At 50.0% G+C, this 26,562-nt stretch overlaps 1 protein-coding gene across 1 annotated transcript; it reads left to right on the top strand.

The window, feature by feature from the left end:
* Positions 1-23,929: 23,929 nt before the first annotated feature.
* ELFN1 (extracellular leucine rich repeat and fibronectin type III domain containing 1) lies at positions 23,930-26,326 on the top strand. The gene has a single exon (XM_009808211.2). It carries the CDS (start codon positions 23,936-23,938, stop codon positions 26,324-26,326), a length of 2,391 nt encoding a protein of 796 aa, XP_009806513.2. The 5' UTR covers positions 23,930-23,935.
* The last annotated feature ends 236 nt before the right edge of the window (positions 26,327-26,562 follow it).

Here is a 26,562-nt window from a genome sequence, read left to right as displayed (position 1 = left end):
CTCAGCATTTGCTATAATTAATTAATTGCATTTCATACCCCTGGATCACCATCCAGTGTTGGCTCTCAGCAGCAGTGACACATGTGTTGGGGCTGCCAGCAAATTTCAAGTGTTCTCACCCAGACATTACAAGGGAAATAACATTGGAGCTGAAGTACTGGTCTTTGATACTGCTGGATTGTGGATAACCAGCTCTTGTTTGAGCTGTTGAATGCAGCTGCCATCTTGCCAATTTATGGTATTATTCCTTCTGGGCATCTCCACTGGCATGTTCGTTATGGCCATCGGACACAAATTGTCTCACTTCTGTATTCTTGGCTTTCTGAATGAAGCTGGAGTTAGGACATACTGGTGTTCTCATTAGGTTTTCACTGTGTACTTAGCTATTAGCCTGCTCTTGCTAAGCGGCTCTGGACTGTCTTTCAGGCTTTGCTTGTACATGGAGTGAGCTGTCAATTCAAAAAGCCTTGGCCATATTTCATAGCCTGGCTGTCACTCAAATGCCTCATAACAACGAGGACATCAGAAGCAGACACTCTGCAAGGTATGAGAACATGGTTGACTTTCAGCACTCTTTTGTTTTTCCCTGGAGCCTAAAATGAATTTTTCCTTGAAGTAAAGGAATCTTGGTCCACCTAGGACAGGATTCCACTGCAATGCCCAGTGCCACACTGGCATGGCAGCTTGGCCATCCTCCGTGACCCAGCTTCTTCTAGCTCCAGGTCTTTGATGAGGAGGAGAGCCTGAGGATGAAGGCCAGGCTCTAGCGCTGTGGAGGAGACACTTGTCTCCCAAGCAAGAGCTGCTTGGGACAGCAGCGCCCCGTGAACACAAACAAGCAAGATGTGCTGCCATCACATCCAGAAGCCAGGCTGCACCACAGGCACAGTTAAGTCAATCGCAACGTGGGAAAAGAAATCCAGAAGCAGGCTTTGCACCACGGGCTATGTTAAAATTAGTCCAAGTCCTGGCATGCCCCCATTGTGGTGTGGGAGGGAACTGGGACCATCTTCCCCTGGGCAGGGCTTGCCTGTCCCAGAGCATCCTGGGGGGAACCTGAGTGATATTTTAATAAGCTAAGTATTAGTTGCATCCCCAGTCTCCTTGAGACTGATGCTGGGCAGCGAGGCTGAAAATTAATCGCTTACAGGGTTTTCCTTTTTTTTCTTCCTTTTTCTTCTTTTTTTTTGATTCTTATCTCAGCTGTACTAAACTTTAAGTCAACAGAATATGGGATACAGAGCAGGGAGTCTGCCACCTCTCTTCTGCTCTCCTCCACTTCACCAGCCCCAGCCCTGTGGGTCAGCAGCAAGGTCTGCTGCATGTAGCCAAGAGCCTGTGGAGAAAGCAAACCTGGGGGAGAGTCCAGTTTCTGCTTCTTTGTTTTCAATCCTGCCCAGGAGTGGTATAAATAATAGGCACTGCTTCAATCAAGCTAGCTTCTGCTGAGTCAGCTCAGTTTAAAACTTGGCCTTTCCAAAAGACCGCAACTCTCAGAAACCCCAGCCAAGATTTTATGGGTAAATATAAAATGAATTAGGAGGCAGGTTTTAAAATAAAGGATTGCTCTTGGAATCCAGGGGTAATAATAATTTCTCCCAAGAATGCAGAATCTCTTAATCTTTAGCCCAAAGGTGCATGCTCAGCTGCGCAGCGAAGGCGCTGCCGAGTGGCAGTGGGTTGAGCTGCTCTTGGACATCTTGGTGGATCCCCTGTACTGGCCACTGGCACACCAGCCCAGTGTGGGCACACCTGGGTTGGAAGGAGCCCTTTTTTTGTTTTCTTTTTGCCTCTCCGGTAGCAACAATCCTCCAAGCAGTTGAAAAACATCTCAAGGCTATGCACTCAGAAACTGGTGATTCAATTTGACCTAATTGTTTGGAGGGGAGAGATTGATTTCATTCATGTCTTCAGCAAGGACATTATCAAACAGGTTTCATTTGGACCATGTCATTTCAGCTTACCTGTGTGGCGTGGCTGGGATGCTCCGTTTTGTTTGTGTTGCAATAGGGCGGCTGAAAGAGATGGGGGGGGGAGCAGAATCCATTTTGAAGTATTTCTTTACTGCAAGAAAAATAACCCAAAATGTTGACTTGTGCGCCCAGTCTGCCACAACATCAAATTTTGCTATCTTGGAAGTTCTCACAAGCCAAAGCGTCTGGGATTCGTCCAGCCGGTTGTAGTGAGTGCTGTAGGACGATCTCGCTTTGGACAATCCAGGAGCACCAGACCTCATGTTGAAGGCACCATAGGGACACAGAGAGGGTGCAGTCCTGCCCAAGCACATCTCCTCGCCCCCAGATGTTTGTGTGTTTATAGTGACAGAGCCCCTCCACCTCCCAGGTAACCCACTGCCATGCTCCACGAGCCGTTTTTGTCCTGATGTCTAACCTGATTTCTCTTGCTGTAATTTAAGCCGATTATTTCTTGTCCTGTCCACCATGGACATAAAGAACAGATTATTCTTTTCCCCTTGGCAGCAGCCTTTTAAGCACTTGAAGACTGTTATCACATCTCTTCTTCCATCATCTCTTTTAGGCTAAATAACCCAGTTCTTTCAATCTTTCTTTGTAGGTCATGTCTTGTAGACCTCTGATCATTCTCTTTCCTCTGCACTGCTTGCAGCAGTGCCACCTCCTTTTTGATATAAGCTGCCGATACCAGAATCTACTCCAGCACAGACCTCACCAGCCCTGAATGGACAAGATGATTTTGTGAGTCTTGTAAGTCACGTTGTGGCTCGTATATCCCAGGGCAGTGTCTGCCTCTTGATGCCACACTGATACCTTCTGTTCAACTCATGACCCACTATAATTCATAGACCTTTTCCTAGGGAACCACTGCTGATTGTTTGTAGGCTTGGTGTTTCCCATGAGGTTTTGAGGTGAATAGCAAAAGGCAGGAATGAAGTACCCTGAATGAAGTTTGTGTTCTCTTGTGCTTGTTGGTCTCTTCCAGGTCCTGATTTGGGTATGTTCATGTATTCAAAGTACACTTTTGGTCAGGCTTTTGACTAGGCTGTGTGATACCTGGGTTGGTTGCTATTCAGTCCATGCTGAAGAGGCTTTATTGATGACCCTTTAACTTGCTGGCTCCCATTGCCTCATAATTTCTAGTGCTTTATCTCTTTCATGCATGTCCTTTCATGGTCTAAGACATGCTTGTGTTTAACACTGGATAATCAGTATTTTATGCAAGAAAGATGAGATTTGTAATTTTTTGCAGTCCACAGGGCACTGAAAAGCAGACCAGAATGGCCTGTGCCCATCTCCCAGGCGCTATGTTTAGCGTGAGCTGGACATTTTTCCATAACTTGATTTTTTTCCTTAGACACTGGAGGTTTCTGTTCAGAAGGACCCACTAGTGGAACGATGAAGGCTGGTCCCCGGGGCCTAAAGGCAACCTAAAGGGACTCAATGCGAGGACTTCAGACAGTCCCAGAGGAAGCACTTCCACCACCCAGCTATGCAGTCAGTCTCTTGTTCCCAATGAGCATTTAAATAATTTACACAATCTGGAAAAGCCCAAGCTCCAGAGATCACACACACAGAATCACAGAATCATTAAGGTTGGAAAAGACCTGTAAGATCATCAAGTCCAACCATCAACCCAACACCACCATGCCCACTAAACCATGTCCCGATGGGGCAGGACCAATGCTGCTGCTCAATGAGACAAGGGGAGAAGGAAAGGAAGGAAACCCCCATGCTCCAGGTGAGCCTCTGAGCCTGGGCCAGAGCTGACCTGTCAGCAGACCTATCTGATTACCTGTCCTCCTCCCCTGGGGCTATCCTGGCATCAGCTTTATTCTCCTGCAGACAGCAGCGCTGGAAATCCCAGTCATGGGAAAGGTCTCGAGGGGAGAGAAATGCAGGTCACTGCTGGGACAGACTCCAGGCAAGGGAGCGCACACAAATGTACTCAGGTTATGATAGTAATTAATGTGGACATTGCTGGCAATGGCAGAGCTGGTGCTTCAAGTAAGTGCACGGAGGCAGGGAATGAACCCCATCAATTTTTAAGATGTCAGCTGTTTCATGGGGCAGCTGCAAAGATGGGAACGACTGGACCTTGGTTTCTTAGGCAGCCCCTGCCCACAGCTGGCAGCTGGATGCAAACACACTCCTCCATGCCATGGGAAGGACCTGCCTAGCTGCCTGCTTGGAGAGGGCCCTGGAAAGCTGGGAATGGTCTCAGTTCAGCAAGTGTGTTAGCAAGACTATGGGTGACAGTGGGATATTCGACCGTTCAATCAGGAGGTGCATTTACATGATGATGGTTTAGATGGGGGTCTCTGTTGCTGGTTGCAGCTATTCAGTCCATGCTTGTAAGGGGTCCCAATTCAGCAAAGCACATTTGACTGCAGGTGAGGGCATTTCCACACCAAACCCTTCTCATGCAGTGGAAGAACCCCTTTTTGGCTAGGACCTGAGGGCTATATCCACTATTTGGGAAACTGCCCTGTTCCCACTGAAAACCAGGAGTCTTTTGTTCCCAGTTCCCGCAGAGTCAGGACAGAGACTGTCGCAGAGCGGTGTTTTTATGGACTGGCTGCTCCCTCCCTTCGCAGTTCTAATTACATTGTATATTTTGGAAATAAAAATGTCCTTTTTGATGATATCGGTCAGGAAAGCTCTCCAGCATTTCCAAGTACAGAGAGGGGGAGAGGCAAGTGAACAAGGCAGGCTGTAATGAGCTATCAGAGGTAAGCCCAAGGTCACCGGGGCAGAAGGGCCATCATCATGCTAGCTTGTGATGCTCAGCCAGCTCCCTGCTCCCGCACGCTCCCCCATCCCCATCACTGTAGCTGAGTGTTTGGGTTTGCACGCCCTGAACACACACTGACGGAGAGGGACGGTCCCTGCCGTATATGCACCACAGTTTAAATAAACACAGAGGAGAGGAGGGACGCTTACCTCACTTTACAGATGGCACAGACACATGCCAAGACCAAGGCCCTGCTCCCCACAGGGGTGAAAGCATCCAGTTGCTCTTGAAGAGCTGGAAGCACTGCAGGAGCTGTCTGCTGGGAGAGGCATGGTCTTGGCAGCAGGTGAGATCTAGGGCACTGATGAGCGGAAATCTAGGGCGTCAAAGAGCAGAGATCTGGATAATCAAGGAGCAGAGATCTAGGGCACGGAGGAGCAGAGATGTAGGTAATCAAGGAGCAGAGAGCCAGGATGTGAAGAAGCAGAGATGTAGAGCATGGAGGAGCAGGGTTGTGGATTACTGAGGAACTGAGATGTAGGTAGTGAAGGAGCAGAGATCGAGGGCATGGAGGAGCAGAGGTCTAGGTAACCAAGGAGTAATGATCTAGGGCATCAAGAAGGGTTGCTCTAGGGCATCAAGGAGTGGAGATCTGGGCCACTCAGCACCAGCATCACTCCCAGGCTCACAGCCTGATGCCAAGGGTTGTGCAGGAAGGTGGAGATGGGATTGACATCTACCTGTGGGTGCTGGGTGGAGCCATGCCAAACCTGTCATAGTCCAGGGGAGAGGGTGACAAACTTCCACAAGAAACTCCACGAAGCTTAGTGCGCTCACGGGGTTGTTCAGGACAGCTGAGCCTCGACTGGCAGCCACAGGCTCCTCCGAGGGGGATCCATGGAGTTGCTTCAGCTGGCGGGAGGGAGCCTGCCTCCACATCACCAGCAGCAGTAAACATGAGCTATCTGAAAAATAGAGTCACGTTAACAGTTATTGATCTATAACTTTTAACCAATTTCTTTTTTACAATATTGGATTGCGTCCTAATTTTAGCTTTTTATGTTCGGCGCTAGGCAAACTCCACTCCATCAGCAAAAAACAGCCCCTGTGGGCCAATCTGCGCCTTCCATTGAGCTGAATGATAGAGGACTGGAACAATGTTTTTCGACAGATCAGTTCCTGTTCAGGGTAGCGGTGGCCATTATGCAAATCGAGCTGCAAGAAGTTTAAAAGTCTGGAACCATCATATTTCTTTATTTCATTAACATCAATGAGAGCGGGTGAGTTAATACGACAGAGCGATCCCATTCCAGGGCTTACACAAAATGGTCCCGCCGTCATTTAACAAGACCAGTGATTTCCCTTAATGGGTGCTCCCAGCAGCTGTACTGGGGGTACTGAGGCATTTTTCGCAGCATGCAGCTGGGTGAGGGGTGGGTGACAAATGTCTCTGAGCAGATTAGCGTGCAGGAATCCTCTGCCTGAGCTGGCAGATGGCTGGGAGGACCCTGCTCATGGCAGCAGGCAGACATCTAGGAGGATGGGGGTGTCTTCACCCCTAAATCACTGCATGGACCTGGAGAAGTAGCTTGGGCCGAGGTGCTCTGGTGTGCACAGAGGCATAGACATGCTGGATTCAGATTTATGAGGGAAGGCAGGGAGCACAAAGAAGGCGCTGTTAACCCCGTCTCCTCCTGCTCTGGTGCTAGACACACACGTTTTCCCAGCACAACAGCAGTATGAGGAGCTGAGGACTGATATAACACAGGCATGATGTTACAGGGCAGAGAGATTTGTGCTCCAGCACATGCCCTGGTGCCCAGGTGGGGGCCATCCCTCCTCCTCCATCACATCAGCACTGTATCAGCACTGCCACAAACACATGCCTTCACAGTCACATCTATCCCCCGTGCATCCTCCACCTTCACCCCAGCAAGACACAGATACATTCCCTAGAGCAGTAATGCAGAAAGACACTCATCCCTCTTTGTGGCCCCATTCAGCTGAGGGTATTAGCAGCCAGCTCTTTACAAACAGAAAACTAATGCACAGTGCTATCACACCGGCAAGGAAATTATGGGGTCTTGGGACTCAGCCCTTGCATTAGTGTCTTAAGGAAGGGAGTGGGTGGTACCCAGCCATCCACAAAAGCCAGCCCACCCTATGTGGTCCAGCAACCCTGTGAGAAGCTGACTCTCTTTCCCATACCATACACCCTCTTCCAGCCATATAACTCACACAAAAAAACCCCACAGACCTATGCATACTAACATGTACATATGTATTTGCATAGATCTGGAAAATAAAGATCACAGCATGCCACACTAATGGATCCCAGCACTATAATAGCTTCATTATAAATGGCAATGTCTCAGAGTATTACTGCTAAAGACTCTACCTTTCAGTGTTGAAACTTTTAATTGATTTTAAAATACACAATCAATCACAGTTAATCAAGGAATCATGAAGAAGCTATCGTACACAAATACACAAAGACAGCATATGAACCACAATTAATGACCACTTAAACAATGGTAGGAATGAAAATAGGATTATTTATTAGTGTTTATGAACAGTAATGGATAAAGTAATGAAGCAGTAGCATGGGGGTGTGTTAGAAGCCAAAGTTTGTGATATTTAACACCAAGTGGCCGTAAGTGACTTTTCGGTGAACGGGTCAATGACACAATTTAGTGCAATCTTTCTAAAGGAAGGAGATACCATTTCTCCCTCCTCCAAACACTACCATTGCCCCACAGTCACTGGTGGAGGTGATCCATCCTAAAGAAAGGTGAGGACCAAGTTGAAACCAATTCCTGGGTTCTCACCACAAACCCAGCCTCTGTCCTAGGGCCGGGCTGCAAACCTGCCAGGCACAGCCTTGCTCTGTGGCAGGGGAACCTGCAGCCCCCTGCCAAAAATGCCTCCGGGCTACCTTTAGTCAAGTGTCCATCCGTAACCTGCCAGGGGGGCTGTCTCTCCTCCTGAGGGCTGTCTCACCACACAGCTGGACACCTCTGGCTTTAAGGAGAGCGATTAAAAATCCAGCCAGGTGCTTACTTACAAAGCTATGTTTTTTAATCAATTACTATTAATCTGCTCATCTCAAGCCTGTTTAAATATAAATTCAGACTCACGCTTATTGTTACTGATAGTCTGGTTGGCAGGTATCTACTTCAGGTGTTTTCAAGGTGCCTGTATTTTTTTTTTTAAACCATTCTTGTCTCAATATTCCTGACTGGTGCTTCTAAGCCACTTTTCCCCTTGGAGAGCCAATTCCTTGTGTGGAACACAGCCTGATGGGCCAGAAGAGAGTGAGAAAAGCAAGAGCTGGAGGTTACTAAGCCTGTGCCTAGAACGGTGAGCTTAGACAGGGCAAAGGAGGTGAATTCCATGGAGGCAGCTTGGAGGCCCCCAAGGTCTGTCCTTGACCACAGCTCCAGGTGGTCTGTCCAGGATTTAGTACAAAAGACTATTTCGCTTAAGCTGGCTTTATTCACACCCAGGTAGCAAGAGACTTGCAAGCCCAGAGCCATGCACTACTGAGGCACACACTGATACAATCCTACCTGTGCTTCCTGCAGACCCATTTTGCTCTTTGCTCTGCTGGATTGAGATCTTCCTGTGCCTCATCGCAATGCCTGCTGTCCCCAGGGACAGGCAGAGGCATGGTGATGTGGCATTCAGCCAGTGAGCAGTGGCAGAGCCCTGCTCCCTCCTAAATACAGCCCTCGCCTTGCTGCCGTAAACAGAACAGTTTGCAGCTTTGCAACCAGAGCCATTTAGTTTCTTTAAATTTATAAGCAGCATCCATCCAGGACCCCGCTCCTAGCTGTCTGGGGCATCGTGCAATGGAGAGGCTGTGATGTAGTGACTCCTGATAAGGAGGAGGGGAGAGTCCAGAAGAAACCTTGTCCTGTTGCACCATTCCCTTGAAGTGCCATCCTGGCAAGTGCCATCTAACCCCAAAACATCACCAGCACATCACCCTAAGCTGGTGTCCCTGCAGAAAGTGGCAGACTGGGTGAGTCCTTCTTCCCCTCCTGGGGCAGAAGCATGGGGATATGCTTGTGCACAGACATTTCTGTAGTGAGATGGAGGTCTCAAGCTTGACCAGGGACAGCTTTTAGCACTGGACTTAAACTCCTATTAGTCATCTCAGATCACAACCTTACTGCATTGTCTAGGCTTGGGGCTGGAGGCGTGAAAAGGAGCTGACAGCAGGTCAGACCCCATAACCACATCTTCCCCAGGGTTTTGGTGTGGGGCTGAGGATGCTGCAGCCCCTCACTTCAAACCCTGCCCCCCAGCAGCCTCCCTCCCCACAGCGCTTGGGCTCACTCACACAGATCGGCGCCTTCCTGTCCTTCACCATCTCTTTTATTGCCTTGCAAGTTGGCCCCAGGATGTTTTATCACACCATAGCACATAATACAAATGAAAAACAAAGGGGAAAAGTTTGAATCTTTTTTTAATATATTCATCCCTGTGCAGGGGAACAATGATCCATCTGATTAAATCCACATGCTAGAGTTTATTAAACCACATTGGCCTCTCACTTTCTCTCTCCTTTAGGCAGGGACAAGCTCATTAAAATGAACATGCTCTGCTCCCTCCCTCTTGCAATCCCACTTCACACTGTCTCTGTGCTGCCGCTATCTTGTAGGCATCGCCAGGAGCTGACGAATGGGGCTCTGCAATTGAGTTTTCTCTGGCAGCAGCACAGCAGCTGAGCCTTGGTGTGGCTTTTTGGCAAAGGGTAGGAGATGCCTTCAGCCTACCGGTGCCTCATGGCTGCTGTGAACGTGCATCTGAGAGGATATAAGATAAGGCCCATCAAAATTGGAGGGAGCTGGGAGGGCAGAGACTGACCACCTCATTCTAGCCCTGCCCCAGCACCTGATGTGTCATTTACCTCCCCAGAAGCTCAGTTTCTTATCTGTAAAATGGGTTTGATAGTCACTGCTTCCCCATTAGGATAAGTAATGGCTATAAAGCGCTTTGGATCCTGCACTAAGAATAAACTCATCAGTAATGCCAAGGTGACGGGTGGGCATCCAAGACAGTCTCTCTCCCCTGGGACCAGGTCCCTGCACAGGCTCCCCGAGTCTGCCGGCAGCTGCCCACCCTGCAGCCCCCCACTCTCCTTGGGCTACCCCAGGAGGGTCCCCAGCCCACGCAGCTACTCTCACTGGGGAGGCATTTCCAGCAGGCCAATATTTGCTGCAGCTCCTCTTCCTCCTCAGCAGCCCTTCAGATGCAACCTAAGTCTGTTACACCCTGGCGATAACAGTGGCTTAGGCCATATAATCCCTCCTTTACTTGACTTTGGGTTATTTTGAGCAGGAGATTAAAGGAGATTATCTGCATCACCTGAGATGCTGCACTTTCTGTCTCTACCCCCTTCCCTCCATCCCCAGGGCTCACCCAGTCCCAGGCAACAAAACCCCTCCCTCCTTCCCCCGTCCTCCACCGCACTCTTGTCTTAGGGCAGCTACCTGGCCACAGGGTGCTGCCATGTGGCAGTCCATCATCGGCCTTGATTCCTCCACCCGGCTTCTCACCTGGCCACCCATGTATCCTGCATCCTGAGCCAAGTCCAGAGATGCTCCACAGCAAAGAGAAAGGAGGGCACCCTGATATGCTGTAGCACTAATTGGGATTAGCTGTTCAGTGGGCTTCTCCTTGAGAAGGAGGTGGTGGCAGAGAAGATAAAGAAAGTCCCCCTTGGGGCACTAAAAGCTTGCAGTAGGGACTTCTGTGTTCAGTAGCAGCTGCTTGTCTCCACAGCCAGAGGATGGAGAAGGATTGCCTGTTCGGAGCATCCCACACTATAAAAAAATAATCACAATGTGGGAAAAGCACTGAAAGATGTCTGTTTCATGCCCAAGGAGAAACCCCCATCGCCTGGCAGCACCCAGCCACAGGCACTGCCCAGATAGGGCAGGGAGCTCCTTCCCACGTTCTGGGGACCACACGCTGCTCTCCAGCTTACTTCAGCTTGGATTTAGCAAAGCGCTTAAGTGCTGGTTTGAATTCCTCCCAAAGCCTTGCTGAAATCAGCAGCTTTGCTGAATCAAGATCTAAGCAGGCAGAGCTACTAGCTAGTGACCAGGAAAGTTAATTCTCCTTCCTATCCGAGGGAGAGATGCTCAAACATCCCAGGGGTGGGGAGCAGCTATTAAGCAGCAATAGTTCCCCTGGAAAGCAAACACCCACACGTGGCGTCCCACCAGCACACGTGTGACCTGTGCACACGTTCACGGCAAGCTCACACCTTCATGGTCTGTTTTTCCTCATTTCAGACTACACCAGGCTAGAATCCATCTGCCACCGTGGAAATTAATAGCAATCATTAAACAAAAAGAGCTGGCAAAAAGAAGCCTGAGGTGAAAAGCAGCTATTTCTGCCAGAAAAAAATTAAATCTATTTAGACATACAGAAAGTCATTTATTACTGTGAAGTCCTCCCTCCACCTGGGGTTTAAATCTCATTACAGTTTGTCCAAAACAGATGTTACCCTTTTAGCAGTAGATTATTAACGATAAACTCCATTCCTCCAGAGGGGGTGGGTGTTCTGGGTTCACTTGCTTTTTCAACTTGGGTAACCTCCACATGAAATGTTTATGAAAAGGACAGACAATCCAAATCCTGGCATAGCTCCCTCTTTCTACTGTCTTGGACTCCAAAGTTTTCCTTTCCACATCTTTTGGAGGTCTCTGGTTGAGCGGGGAAATACAGCAGTCCAGAGAGTGGCCACAGACCCTGCTGAGGAGCGGATGATGTTGAGGAAGGGCTTTCATGTGCCACAAGCCCACGCTAACACACCAATAGCTCCTACTGCTGCTTTTCCCCCAGCAGTTTAGCATTAACCATGTGTCAGAAAAAACAGTTTCTCATCGATAGAACCTGGCATGTACATGACCCATTTTTCCAAGCTTCTCTGCTTCTCCCCACACAGTTTTTGGGTAAAAGGCCATTTGTTTGGATTTTAGGCTTGCTGGCACCATAGAGGAGACCCACTGGTCCCTCACACCTGTGACTGAGCATCCTCTATGGGCAAAGATGGGCTTTGCTTATTCCCACAAGTGCCTGGGCATACTTCAGTGGGAAATCAGCTAGCCTTGAGAGAAACACTGACTGACACCCAGTTTAACCAGCCAAGCCCACAGTAGAGCCATATCTTTATTATGTTTAGATTTAACATAATAAAGATACCTGCTCAGGAATCTAACAGCCACATTAACCATGCTGTAAACACAATCAAATGAGACATTAATATCAGCTCCACACGAATACAGCCATCTGGCTGCCCAGCCATCTCCTCGACCATTTCAGGTAGGAGGAAGCGCATCCCCAGCACTCTCCAGTGACCCTACTAAATAGATGTTCTCATGATGCCTCTCGGAGCATGCCTGGGAAGTCAGCAAGTACCAGCTATTTTGGGACTGTTGATGGTGAAACCAGTACCAGCATCTCAGGGCTGTCTCAGAAAATACTTTTTGCTATCAGTACAATTTTTTCTGCACCCTGAGGGAAGCAGCAAGAGCTCTGCTGCTGGTCATATATGTCTGTGAGTCCTTGTGGCTGGACAAGAGTCATTCCCTCAGCACAGCATGTCCCAGACCTTCAGGCTTTATGGCTCATAACCAAACCCTTCATGGAGCCTTGAGGGACCGAAGGGGAGCCTCAAGTAAGCAGTGTACTCACCTCCTTACAGGTGTGGGGTGTCCTTGGGATGAGTCCATTGCATATCCATTCATGTTGCATCAAAGGCATGGCAGAATAATTGCAGGGACTGCACTAGTGGGAGGAAAAGGCTGTAAGTTAATGGCTGAAATTAAGCTGTCAAATAGCAGCTGAGGTGAATAAACACCCACAACCATCTTATGGGTTCTGCCCTCTGCCAGAGGGTACAGTCACTGCTATCCACCACCTCATGTGCTAATCTGCACCAGCCCTTCATCCTCTCACCCCCATCCCAGACCCAGCTGGAGCATAGACCTACAGCATCCAGGCCCACTAAGCTACCACCACTATGGGACCACTGTGTCCCACATCCCTTGACTCCAGCTCCTCCTAGCACTGCAGGGACCTGGAGGGCACGGTAGGGCCGAACATCCTCCCCTCATGGGGGCCAACAAACTAGGGTGCTTGTGGCACGGGTATTTGCAGCACAGGTATTTGAGCTTTAAGTGCCAGATGAAGGCATATGCTGCACACTTCAGAAATGCTTTTTAGTCAGGAGGTGAACTTGCTAACTGCTTTTAGCCATCTCAGATTGAGTCATTTTTGTGGCTGGCAACACCGTGCCTCTAAGCCATTCCCCTGTTTCCCATGCAGCATCAATTCAAGCCTATAACCTCATCTTGCACATGCAAGTTCAAGTGCAAGCATCTGGTAATGGTGCTTTGAAGACATGGACTGTTCTAGAACAATGGTGTCCAAGATGTATTTTTGGTCTTTTAGTGATTCCTAGCCAAAGGGGCCACATGAGGAGTGACCAACAAAATTTTAGCAGGAAGGCAAGTGTCTGTTAGCACTACTGAAACAACAGACCCACAGCCTGTTAAAGTGTTTTGCTCTAGAAACACAGCATCTGTTTGGGTTGAGAGGTCAGGACATAGGCAGGGTTGGAAATGCTGTGGAGAACCTGTGTTGACCTAGGGAAGGAGAAGAGAGTCCCTCCTCCAAGAGCTGACAAACCTGAGCTCCTCCAGCAGAGCCACGTACAGGAGCGGAATCGTGCTGGGTAAGCTGTGCATGGAAGGTGGTCATACTTGATTTCCTCTGCAATGCTGTTATCCTGAATAAACATTAGATTGGTTTTGGAGAGCTGCCCAGATGATCATTAACCTTCTCCTGGCCCGTGCCAGGAAGCCAGCCTGCAGCACTGAGCTAAAATTAGGCCTGTAGGGCACAGGGCTTGCCAAATATTGCTATATCTGGGCAGAAACTCCCTTCAAAAAGTGGACAGCCAGAAGGTTCAGCCTTAAGCTAGGCTTCTCAACTGCAGAGGATAAGAGCTAGATCATTAAAATCACAAAATAATTTAGGTTGAAAGAAACATCTGGAAGTCTTCTCCAACCAGAGAAGCAGGCTGAACTTCAAAGGTGAACAAGTCAATAAGAGGTTAGCAGAGGTGTTTGCCTACAGCACAGCCATAGTGATTCCTGTGTGCAGGACACTTGCTGATGAAAAGCTGAATTACTTTTTGCCTACCTGGAGATCACAGCAGACCATTACCATGAAGCCCTACATGTGCTGTATATTTTCTCATCCATCTGCCAACACTTAGCAGTACAGTCCACCCAGAAACTGCAACTGAGCTAGGCACCGGCCAGAGACCCACACTTTCTGGCTTGAGAACCCTTCACAGGGGAAGAGTGGGACAGAGAGGGAGGAGTCCTTTTGAAGATATAACCATAAAAAAAATCAGAGCAAACAAAACACTTATGCTTCTGAAAGTAATTTCACAGAATCACTAGGGTTGGAAAAGACCTGTAAGATCATCAAGTCCAACCATCAACCAACCCCACCATGCCCACTAAACCATGTCCCACAATGTCACGTCCACACGTTCCTTGAACGCCTCCAGGGATGGTGACTCCACCACCTCCCTGGGCAGCCTGTTCCAATGCTTCACCACTCCCTCAGTAAAGAATTTTTTCCTAATATCCAGCCTGAACCTCCCCTGGTGCAACTTGAGGCCATTTCCTCTTGTCCTGTCACTAGTCACTTGGGGGAAGATACCAACACTCACCTCCCCACAACCCCCTTTCAGATAATCGTAGAGAGCGATGAGGTCTCCCCTCAGCCTCCTCTTCTGCAGACTACCCAGCAAACAACCCCAGCTCCCTCAGCTGCTCATCAGACTTGTGCTCCAGACCCCTCACCAGCTTCATCGCCCTTCTCTGGACACGCTCCAGCACCTCAATGTCCTTCTTGGAGAGAGGGGCCCAAAACTGAACACACTATTCGAGGTGCAGCCTCACCAGCGCCGAGTACAGGGGCACGATCACCTCCCTGCTCCTGCTGGCCACACCATTTCTGATACAAGCCAGGATGCCGTTGGCCTTCTTGGCCACCTGGGCACACTGCTGGCTCACATTCAGCTGGCTGTCAATCAACACCCCCAGGTCCTTTTCTGCAGGGCAGCTTTCCAGCCACTTGTCCCCAAGCCTGTAGCATTAACAAAGCTAACCATTTCATGGATCCACCACCAGATTTCATCCTGTATGAAAGTGGATTTTGCTGTCTGGGATGCAAAGGGTTATGTGGGGCCTCTTGCAAAAATAAGTTAATGAAAGCTGTAAAAACCTCTTCCAAATAGCAGTAAAGATCTGAGCAAGGATGACAATGCAGCAGAGACAAGGCACTGTTCAGATTGTCAGTGCTGAGGAACACCAGCGGTTTTGCTTCCCAGCATGGGGCTGGCTCCCTGCATTGTATCAGTGCTGGAAAAACACACTTTGATCTTCAACGCTATTTACTGGGGGGAAAACAGGAGTCCTGCTTCCACACCAGACCTCTGCTTTCCCCAGCCTAACACCAGCATAACCATCCCATAATGGAGCTGTGATTCAGGCTGATTATTTCGAAGGAAGAGCCCCATCAAGTAAATACTAGAAAGGCTTTCTCCCATGGAAGCACACTTTTCTTATTAGCACTGTTCTACTTGATCAGAGCTCTTAGTTCTCTACATGCCCCAAAATCTTTCTCCTCTTCACCTTCCTCTAACTCTGCCCCTATAATTGCGCTCCTTGGCAATTTGAGGGCTCAACTGCACTGTCACAGGCTGGAGCTGACATTTCACATCTGCTCATGCTGATATTTCAGAAGGCTGGTTTAATGCACAGGTAACCCAGCTGGGCTTAAGAGGTTCTTCACCAGGAAGATCATTTATGCATTTACTTAAACGCAGTGGAGAATTTTGTTCAGTGGCCCACAGCAGTGTGTGGTAGGGTTGTCATCTTGATAGACCCTGGAAGCTAAGCAGCATGAGATGGATGTAAATGACTTCAGACTGCAGCTGAGTGAAAAGCAGAATATCTGTATTTCCTGGAATCCCAAGAGCTAACCTGCCTTGAAAATATTGTCATTTTATCCCAGAATTTATTTTGCCGTAGAACAAAAAGGTTCTTAAAAATGTTTGTGCAAACAGGTTTGTTTTGGCCATTCCCAGATTGCGGCACTCGCCTCAGCCTGGCTGGTGGAAGCACGATGGCTTTGAACTAGGGCTCCCATCAGACACTACAGCACCCACAGTTTACAGCTAAATCAGCCTGAATCTCAACTGCCAAGAAAGGTCATAGCTTTTCAACCAAAGGTTTAATTTTGCAGAAAGTGCATTTTCCACCAGAAAACCATTTTACCGGAGAATTCCCCATGCAACCAGCTGCAGAGTAAGCTGTCTCCTAGGGAAATCCATGTCAGGCAGCAGCAAGGGCTGGCTGTTCAAAGGGAGGGCAAGGCAGGAGCCAGGGGTGACCCAAGCACAGGGGGTTCCCTCCTCACCCAGGGTGGTGTCTCCCAGCACATAAACACAGCAGGCAAGGTGCTGGCAATGGGGTCCATTGACAGTCCCAGGCAAGACCAGAGTTTAACCCTATCCAGGGTCACAGAATCACTAAGGTTGGAAAAGACCTGTAAGATCATCAAGTCCAACCATCAGCCCAACCCCCCCATGCCCATTAAACCACGTCCCACAATGCCTCGTCCACACATTCCTTGAACACCTCCAGGGATGGTGACTCCACCACTTCCCTGGGCAGCCTGTTCCAATACTTCACCACTCTCTCAGTAAAGAAATTTTTCCTAATATCCAGCCTAAACCTCCCCCGGCACAACCTGAGGCCATTTCCTCTTGTCCTGTCACTAGTCACTTGGGAGAAGAGACCAACACTCACTTCCCCAAAACCCCCTTTCAGGTAGTTGTAGAGAGCGATGAGGTCTCCCCTCAGCCTCCTCTTCTCCAGACTGAACAACCCCAGCTCCCTCAGCTGCTCCTCATCAGACTTGTGCTCCAGACCCCTCACCAGCTTCATCACCCTTCTCTGGACACACTCCAGCACCTCAATGTCCTTCTTGTAGAGACAGTCCATCCAAGGAGTCCAGTCAGGAGCAAAAGGAGATGGGACCAGGGGCAGCACTGGACACAAGTTGCAGTGCATGTCTGGGGGGCCAGCCAGGAGATAAGCCACCTACCACACAGGCCTGAGGTCTATCCTGGAGGCAGGACCACAAGCAGGACTGGAGACAGGCACACCAACAGCAGGACTTGGGAGGGGGCTGGAGGCCCAGGGCTGAGCTTATATGGAGCTCCTGGGCTGTGGGCAGAGGGTGTGGGTGGAGGCTGCAGGTGAGGCTGATCAGGGTCATTAGTGTCTTCAGGGCCTTGACAACCAGATGCATTTCAGGCTCCTCAGACTGATGTTCATTCAGCCACTGGTCTGCAGAAAGTGTTCCATGCCTCCTGCAAGGAGACTGCAAAATGGTCCAGCAGCCAGAGAGTCTGTGGACACCGAAGAGCCATCAGTGTCTTGATCTCTATTGACTTGTATTCCCCTTTATAGGAACAACTCAAGGAGGGAAACATTGGCCCTAGCACCATGTAGAGCCCATGAGTGTCGATACACCGGTAGTAGTAATGCCCCTGTATAGAGACCAAGTGTGTAATTTCTCTTTGTTTCTCCCAGCCTACCCTCAAAGAGTGATCTCTTCCCCATCCCTCCCACCTGGCTACTTGTCATCTAGTCTGTGACCTCCCAAGGTCTCAGTGAAAGCTATCCTGTATGTGATGCTGGGCACTTCTCTCTCAGCCCGCCTTTACCTCTCTCCTTCATTCCTTCTTCATCTCTCTTCAAACCTCAGTGGAAAACATATCTCTTCTCCCTTGCCTATTTTTCTTAAATAATAAATAATAGCAGGAGAGAGAGTAGAATTGACTGGAGAACTCTATTATCTAACGCTGTGAGACATTTGGGAATAAGGTTGGGATGCACGAAATGCTGCCTAAACCCTGTCTGTGGAGGCAATATTAGTACTGGGACCTCTGGATATAAAATGAACTTGAATTTTACAGACCTGGGCCTCTTTATTATTCAGCGTGGTTGTGATTCTGACCAACATCACCTGGCAGGAAGCATGTAGCAAACACCAGGAATACGAATGAACAGAAAAAGCTGCCTGGAAGCCTCCTTTGCACACCTGACATATACAGGATGGACATCAAGCCATTTACGGGAGACTTCATCACTAATAAATGTTTTCTCTGCCATCTTGGAGCTGCCTCCTCGGATTATATTCTGCATAATGAAGAGCCAAGGTTCATTTTAAAATTTGGTGCCTGTTAGCCAAATGTTCCCTCCCCACCTCTTTGGGTAACTAAACATTTATCATTTGTAATGTATCGCTCCCATTTTGCTATGGCTCTCTTTATAGTGAGGATCCTTGATTTATTGATAAGGATATTGAAAGAGGGTCTAAGGGTCTAAAAGAAGCTGAAACACAGCCAGCTGGAGATGGAGCAGCTAGAGAATGACGTTACGGAGACGCAGAAATGCCAAGGAGAGGAGCACTGTTGTGTGTGTGCGTGTATACACACGCACACACGCGAACGCATGTTAATCTGGCTCCTTGCCTTCACTCAGTAAATCTAATCCACAGTTTGAAATAACTCATTCAGTAGAATAACAAAATTAGGAATTGAATGCCAGGACAGCATATTATTATATGTGCTGCCCAGCTCGCTCTGCCTGTACCTACCCAGCCCCCACGGCTGCTTTGTTTTCTTCCTTGCAGCTGCTGCTCTGGTTTAATTTACTGAGATGCCATTAGTCGGGAGATGGAAGCAAAAACTTACCAGCTGGCCTGCACTGGTTTTTGGAGCCCCAGCCTTGCCTTTTCATTTCCACCTCCCTTGCTGTGGGTTTTCAGCCAGGACAAGGTTGCTGCTGCTCATCCAGTGCAGGCTGCAGCCTCGTGGCCATCACAAAATCACAGCGGTCCCTCTTTGCCGCTGGGTTGTTGATGGGGACCAGGGCTGGAGAAGCAGGGACAGGTAGGAGGGGTGGACATCGAAGGTCAGGGCTGAGGATTAGCACAGTGAAGCACGGATCTGGGTTCCAGCAGGGATACTGGAGATCAGAGGCAACGTGTAGGAGCAGCAAGGAGTGAGGGAGTTGCCATTGCCCTTTTGCTAGCCTCTGTGAGCCACATAAGCCCAACATCTTCTCAGCTGGCCAAGCCACACTGCCTTGTGAAAGCAGAAGGAAAGGTAAACACAGCAGTGTCTGCAGGGCACAGGTAACTCTGTGCAGTAATGATATTTCCTGCAAGGTACTAGGTGGGTACCATGGTCTCCCCATGGACGTGGCCTGTTGTCATCATCAGCATGGTGCCAGAGTTCAAGATATCTCTGATTAAGATTAAATTAATCATTTCAAATAATTGGTATTGTTATTCCACACCATCTTCATTCCTCTCTTTTGCTTCTTTCTCAATCAGTGAAGGAGAACCCCAAATCTCCGCTTTCCTGGTTTTTCACATTAGAGTTGTAGGTGATTTGTTCCCAGATTTTCCCAGGCAGCTCTGTGGAGGGTCAGAGGACTGAGACAAGTGGTGTGCAACTGGATTACCAGGAGAATAAAACCAGGACAGCTGGGCAAAGACAAATCAGACAGGCAGGAGGGTTAAAACACTAACTTTTCTTACTGATTTTTATCTAGTCTGTGGGGAAGAGGCAGGGGGGTCTCTCCCCTGCTTTCCAGAGCCACGTCCCAGCTGCAGGAGGTCAGGGACAGCAAAGGCTCCCTAGCTGACCAGCTGCTCTATTTCTAACCTGCAAGAATCAAGCCCAGGATTTCAGAAGCAGAAATGAACAGAAAAGGGAGATTAGAGGGGAGGTAAAAGGTAGAAAAGGGAAGAAGGTGAAACCTCCTGGATGTCTGTTATGTACTGTTACAGGGAGCTGAGTTAGGAACCACTGTGAGTGCCCCTGCTCCCGTCCTGCCTTGCGGGATGCTCAGCGCTTGGCTGATGTCGCAGCGCATACACGCAGGCGCACACCCACATGCACCCACGTCGGCGTGATGCTGGGAAGGAGGATTTCAGAAGCCAACAAGATGAACAATTATCCCTTCCATGCAAAGCAACAAGACCCACTTCTCCACTCCCCAGTCATGTCCTGGCAAGCTAATAAAAAGGGAGATTAGCCCCTCTTTCCTCTCTTACATCTCCTTAATGCTGTCATTTTATTCACACTTTGCAAAGCAAATAAACCAGCAAATTGCTTGCTTTAATGAGCTGAAATTAAACTCGGGCTGCTGATGAAATGCCTTTTCTCCTTTCTGCTGTTGGGAAGGACTCATCTGATAGGCAACGTACAGGAAAGAAAACACACAGCAGGAGCCTTATTGAACGTGTTTGAGCCATTTACCATTGCTCTTCTTCACCCCCGACACCTCCAATTAGATGAGGGAGGCACACAGGTGATGAGAAAGCTATAGGGGATCAGCCTGGCAAGGTCCCTGGAGGGTCTGTCTCTGCTCTTTGCTCATGGGATGGTCCCGCTCCACTAGCTAATGCCCTCTCACACGGGCTGCAGCCCGCAGCCTCCCTAGGGAGGAGTGACAAGAAACCTCCCCCTGAAAGAAAAAAGCTGGTTTGGCTCTGCAGAGCAATCCCAAACACAAGCTTGCCCAGAGAGGATGGTTGGGTCAAAATGGGAGTTAGAGGAGACAGAATAAGTGCTTGCTAAGGAGAATATGCCAGGATGCATCACTCCCTGCTGCCTGTGCTGTCTCAATTTGGCAGGGCTTCCCCTGCCTGTGGGCGGTCCCTGTAATGCACAAGCCTATGGAGGAGGGCAGGGAGATGCTCATAGCAATGCCAAGCACTGCAGGGCAGCAGGCAAGGAAAGCACCCTCCATGCCATCCCAATGGGACAACTGGGGCAATACATTGCTGACGGTTCTGCAGGCCAGGACCACCCATCACTGCCCTTCTCCCACACTTGTAGGGACGCCCATTGGGAGGCAAGCTGAGGAGCTAGACCCCAGGCTGGTCCCCATGGTAGAGGAGAGTGGGTACATCTAGAGCCCAGCTTGCAACCAGAGGGAGCAAAATTCTCTACCTGCAGCACAACACATCTGCTGGGATTTTCATACCAACAAGAGGAGCTCGGGGCACTTTCCTTCCGTCTCCCACAGTCCTGTGAAGTGCTATCATTATCTCATGGTACTGGAGAGGAGACTGGAGTGCAGAGAGGTTAATTGAGTTGCCCAGTGCCAGGAGGGATGTAGCAGCAGACGGCTGTCAGCCTGGCACTGCAGCCCGTGTCTCCCTGTCAGCTGGGGGACGGTAAGAGGAGGCAGCACCGCAACGCCCCGGGGGCTGCAGTCCCTCTTCCCTTCCTCACTGGCTTCAAGGACTCAGCTACACCAAAATGGGCTGCCAGGTCCTGGCAAAGCACCCCAGGGAAGGGACAGCACATCCCTGGTGGTGTGGCAGGTACTATTCCCCAAAATAGGGTTACCCACAATATCAGTATCACTGAGGTGATTTAAGGGTTTCAGCTGGGGTAGCAATGTAAAAGCATGTTAAGTCCAGGTTTCTAACCCCAGGAAGGAGGAGACCTGAGATTCAGCTGCCTTGCCCTTAGCATCTCCTCCACCCAGACCCCCATTTCTAGTAAACTTTTGAAAATCTGGTGTTGTTGAGCTTTCTGCCAAACCTAGCTGGGACAGGACAGCACCAGGCAGTGCGGAGACAGAGTCCTGCAAGTACCCAAGCAGGGCCCCACAGAAGCATCATCTTAGGGCCAGTACTTCTCACCCACACAGGCCTGCACACCCACTGCAGACAGTGCAGACCACAAGAAGGGTGTACCGCACACCCTGCCCTCGGTGGGGGCACTGGGTGTCTGGCTGTTGTTTTCCCCTACAGCCTCACCTCCCCTAGCAGCTGGTAGGGCGTCTGCTGGAGGACAAGGTGGCCAGAGAGTCTCATGTGCAGAGGGCTGACGTGAGAGCAGATCTTGTTATTCATGTAATGGAAACCCAACTGTGCCACTAGGGAATAGTCTCATTGTTCACAATCCAGAAAGAACAAATAAACTGTTTTACAGCTTATTATTACTGGCCTGTTTACCGAGGTTTAAACTGTGGATGGTTAACAGGGATCTCTGCAGTGAAACACCGTCTGCTTCTTTGCTTGGTATTGCAGGTGGAAAAGAACCTGGTTTCTCCAGGACAAGGGCAAGGTTATGGCATCTGCCTCTAAACGACCCTTGACAATTAGCCTCACGCAATTTTCAGGCGTGCAGCATCCAGCACAGTCCCTTCACCGCCTGGGCACTGGGAAATGGTTTGGAAACCGATTTCTGGATTTATACTATTTTGCAGAGCCAATGAAAGGCAATTTAGATGTAAGATGTACCCTTGTCTCCTTCATGGATGCCCAAGAAACCTCCAGTTCCTACCAGCTGTGTTTTCAAGGACTGCTGGTGGTGTCTTCCCTGCCTCCTACGGTCTGCCCTGGGACAAGGGAGACAACCAGAGCTTCCCTTCCCAACAAAAGTCCCAAGAAGGACTTTTCTAGATAGGCCATGATTTTTTCTCCCCATTTGTGGGCAACTCCATGTCTGCCACAACACCTCACTGCATCTATCCTACCAGCCCAGAGAGCTGTTTGGCAGTAGAGATGTCCACGGATGATATTTTCAACAGCTTGTGGAAAAGCATGACCCAGGAGATGCTGAGGCTCATGCAGTTCCCTCCTCTCCACTTTTGCCTTCCTGTTTTCCTATGAAATTACAAAAGGAAGTGCTGTCCATAGATATTTCTGTTTAGTCAAAAATGCAGGAAAAAATAATGGAAAATGTGAGCCAGGAATGAGAGTTTTTCTGTGGGAAGTGAGGCTGCTGGCAGCCCCATAGGTTTGCTTCTTCATTGGTTTGTGTCTAGTGAAGACTTTTCCTGGTCTTCAAATGGCTGTTTGTGGCCGAGGAGGGAAGGGCTTGTCCCATCTTCTGCAAATACTCTTGTTATGCCACTGAATGGTTGAGGGTCCTCCCCACCTCTGCATCATTTCACCTGGGAGGGAGAGAGAGGTCTTGGAGACAGGCAGCAAGCCTCAACCACAGAGAAGGACGTTGGGTGGTGGACGATCATGCTAGCATGTTTTGTAGTCAAAGAGTGCCCTGAAACTACTGCTCAGGTTCCCAGAAACAGGACAGGTGCTTGATGCTGGGCTTTATCCTAGATGCTACGCAGCAATGCAGTCAGAGAGACACGGTGTCCTCAATCAGCATCCCCCTCTGTGGGCACTGCTGCTGCGCACACCAGCACGTGAGACAGTTAGGATTCCCCTCAGCAAAACGCTGCAGCATCAAATCTACATCAGAGTGAGTTGTCTAGACTTCATCTGCTCTCAGTGGAGAGGAACAGACACTTCTGGGGCATCACTCCTCCCCTCCTAAGGTAGACACCTAAATAGGTCAGACAAACGGTGCCCTGGATGTGCCTTGGTCTCTCCCCTGCCTATAACATGACACTGGACAACGCGCTCAAAGGACGGTGACCTCCATGGTCAGTGACCACCTTCCCTCGTGCTGCCAAATGCCTCTGGCAGCAGTGCCCAAATAAACCAAAGGCTCCTTGAAAGGTGGTAGCCAGAGTTAGAAGACAAGTGCCTAACATTAAGAGTGTGGTTGGATGCATTTCCAACACCTCTAAATGCTGTCTTTCCTTTGTGTTTAGTTTGTGCTTGTGTTTTTTTTTGAGCAGGTGAGCCGAGGGACCGAGTGGGGACAGCCGGACCAATGGAGGCACATGGAGATGGGAACCAGTGTCGCGATGGGCAGCAAAAAGAAAATGAGGAGATGTACTGTAAAAAGTGAGAGGAAGGCTTGCCTCTAAGCCAGAGGGACTCCTCCGCACAGGCACCTAACTTCATGACTCCCTCCCTGAGATGTCAGAGGCCTGGTGATGTGGGACCAGCCTCAGCCACCCACGCCTTGGTAGTAGCCCCTGGCCGGTGGCTGCCGAGTACCGTGGGCGCTGAGGTCCACTTTCTCCAGGGACGCTTCCCCCCCCTCTCCAAGCCATGAGGAGAAGGGAGAGGCGAGCGAAGCTGCCGAAGAAGCACTAGCCCACGTCTTCCCAGCCCCCGTCCTGCTCCCCGCTTCTGGCAGACCAGGAACCCCTTCTCTGCGCCGCCCTTCCAGATGGCAGGTCGCCAGTGGGCCGCGACGTCAGCCCTTTGCGTGTGCGTGGCTGCCGTCTCTCTCCTGCACGCCGTCGGGGTGCGGGCAGACTGCTGGCTCATCGAGGGGGACAAGGGCTTCGTCTGGTTGGCCATCTGCAGCCAAAACCAGCCCCCCTACGAGTCCATCCCCCAGCAAATCAACAGCACCATTGTGGATTTGCGGCTGAACGACAACAAGATCAAGAGCGTGCAGTACGCCTCGCTCAGCCGCTTCGGCAACCTGACATACCTCAACCTGACGAAGAACGAGATCTCCTACATCGAGGATGGTGCCTTTTCAGGACAGTTCAACCTCCAGGTGCTGCAGCTGGGTTACAACCGACTGAGGAACCTCACCGAGGGCATCCTCCGGGGCCTGGGGAAGCTGGAGTACCTCTATCTCCAGGCCAACCTCATTGAGTCCGTCACCCCCAATGCCTTCTGGGAGTGCCCCAACATAGTGAACATTGACCTGTCCATGAACAGGATTCAGAGACTCGACAGCAACACTTTTCGGGGCCTAAACAAGCTCTCTGTCTGTGAACTCTACAGTAACCCCTTCTACTGCTCCTGCGAGCTCCTCGGCTTCCTGCAATGGCTGGAGGCTTTCACCAACATGACACGCACGTACGACCGGATGCAGTGCGACTCGCCACCCGACTACATGGGCTACTACTTGTTAGGCCAAGGCCGGACTGGCTACCGCAATGCTCTGAGCATGCTCTCTTCCCTTTGCACCGGTGGCTCCTACACTGTGATCCCTCGTTTTATCCCTCCCAGGTACCAGGTGACCACGGCGCCCTCTGAAAGCCCTTGCTCCGAGGAGGAGTGCTCCTCCGGCGACGGCACAACCCCACAGTTCTCCCTCTTCACGCCCATCGGCGAAACGGAGGTGCGCCCCAACATCCAGGTGAAGCACCTCAACCACAACTCAGCCGTCCTCACCGTGCAGATCCCCTACCCCTTCAGCAAGATGTACATCCTCTCCCAGTTTGAAAACGGCTTCTCCTCCATGATCACCAAGCTCAGGAAGAAGGAGGAGAACATCACCGTGAGCAACCTAGTAGCACAAAGAGATTACACCTACTGTGTAGTCTCTGTCCACCAATACTCCAAGTACAACCACACCTGCGTCACCATCACACCCACCAGACCCAACCGCAAGGAGCCGGTGCCCACTCCTTCCACTGCCACTCATTATATCATGACAATCCTGGGCTGTCTCTTTGGCATGGTGATTGTCCTGGGTGTTGTATATTACTGTCTCCGGAAGAGGCGCCAGCAGGAGGAGAAACACAAAAAGGCTGCTGGCAGCATGAAGAAGACCATCATTGAGCTGAAATATGGGCCAGAAATGGAGACCACCAGCATCACCCAGCTGTCCCAGGGACAGATGCTGGGTGGGGAGACGGTGACCCGCATCCCCTACCTGCCTTCTGCTGGCGAGGTCGAGCAGTACAAGCTGATTGACAGCAGCGAGACTCCCAAGGCCACCAAGGGCAACTACATGGAGGTGAGGACAGGTGAGCAGCCCGAGAGGCGAGACTGCGAGTTGTCCCTGCCACCGGACACCCAGAGCTCTGTGGCTGAGATCTCCACTATTGCCAAGGAGGTGGACAAGGTGAACCAGATCATCAACAACTGCATCGATGCCTTGAAATCTGAATCCACCTCCTTCCAAGGGGTGAAATCGGGGGCAGTCTCCACAGTGGAGCCTCAGCTGGTGCTCTTATCAGAGCAGATCCCCAGCAAGCACGGATTCCTCTCTCCCGTCTACAAGGAAAGCTACAACCACCCTCTCCAACGACACCACAGCATGGAGGCAGCCCCCAAACGCTCCAGCACCTCTTCCAGTGGCTCCATACGGAGCCCCAGGTCCTACCGCTCCGAGGGATCGGGCCACAAATCAGAAGCCAAATACATAGAGAAGACGTCCCCCACCACTGACACCATCCTCACTGTGACACCAGCCGCAGCCATCCTGCGGGCAGAGGCGGAGAAGATCCGTCAGTACAGCGAACACCGGCACTCGTACCCTGGCTCGCACCAAGGGGAGCAGCACGACAGTATGGCAGGGCGAAAACCCTCCATCCTGGAACCTCTGACGCGTCCTCGCCCCAGAGACCTGGCCTATTCCCAGCTCTCGCCTCAATATCACAACCTGAGCTACACCTCCAGCCCAGAGTACACCTGCAAACCATCGCACAGCATCTGGGAGCGCTTCAAACTCAACCGCAAGCGGCACAAAGACGAGGAGGAGTATATGGCAGCCGGCCATGCCCTACGCAAAAAGGTCCAGTTTGCCAAAGATGAGGATCTTCACGACATCTTAGACTACTGGAAGGGCGTCTCTGCCCAGCAAAAGTCCTGAGTCCTCACACACAACTCGTGACTTAACACACTAACTGGACCAAAAGAAATCTGCAGCAGCTATTTTTATTCAGACTGTCTTTGAAACAAAATAAAATTTAAAAAAAATCAATAAAAATAAAAGAGAGAACAAATTATGAAAATCTATAAATATTCTATATAATATATAAAGCGAGATATTAAAATGTCCTCACATTGGTGAGACACGCACCAAATTTGAACACAAACTTTACAAAA

Source organism: Gavia stellata, chromosome 18 (assembly GCF_030936135.1).
Source record: "Gavia stellata isolate bGavSte3 chromosome 18, bGavSte3.hap2, whole genome shotgun sequence".
Taxonomy (NCBI): Eukaryota; Metazoa; Chordata; class Aves; order Gaviiformes; family Gaviidae; genus Gavia; species Gavia stellata.
Note: the sequence above shows the minus strand (reverse complement) of the source record. Positions and strands in the feature narration are given on the sequence as shown.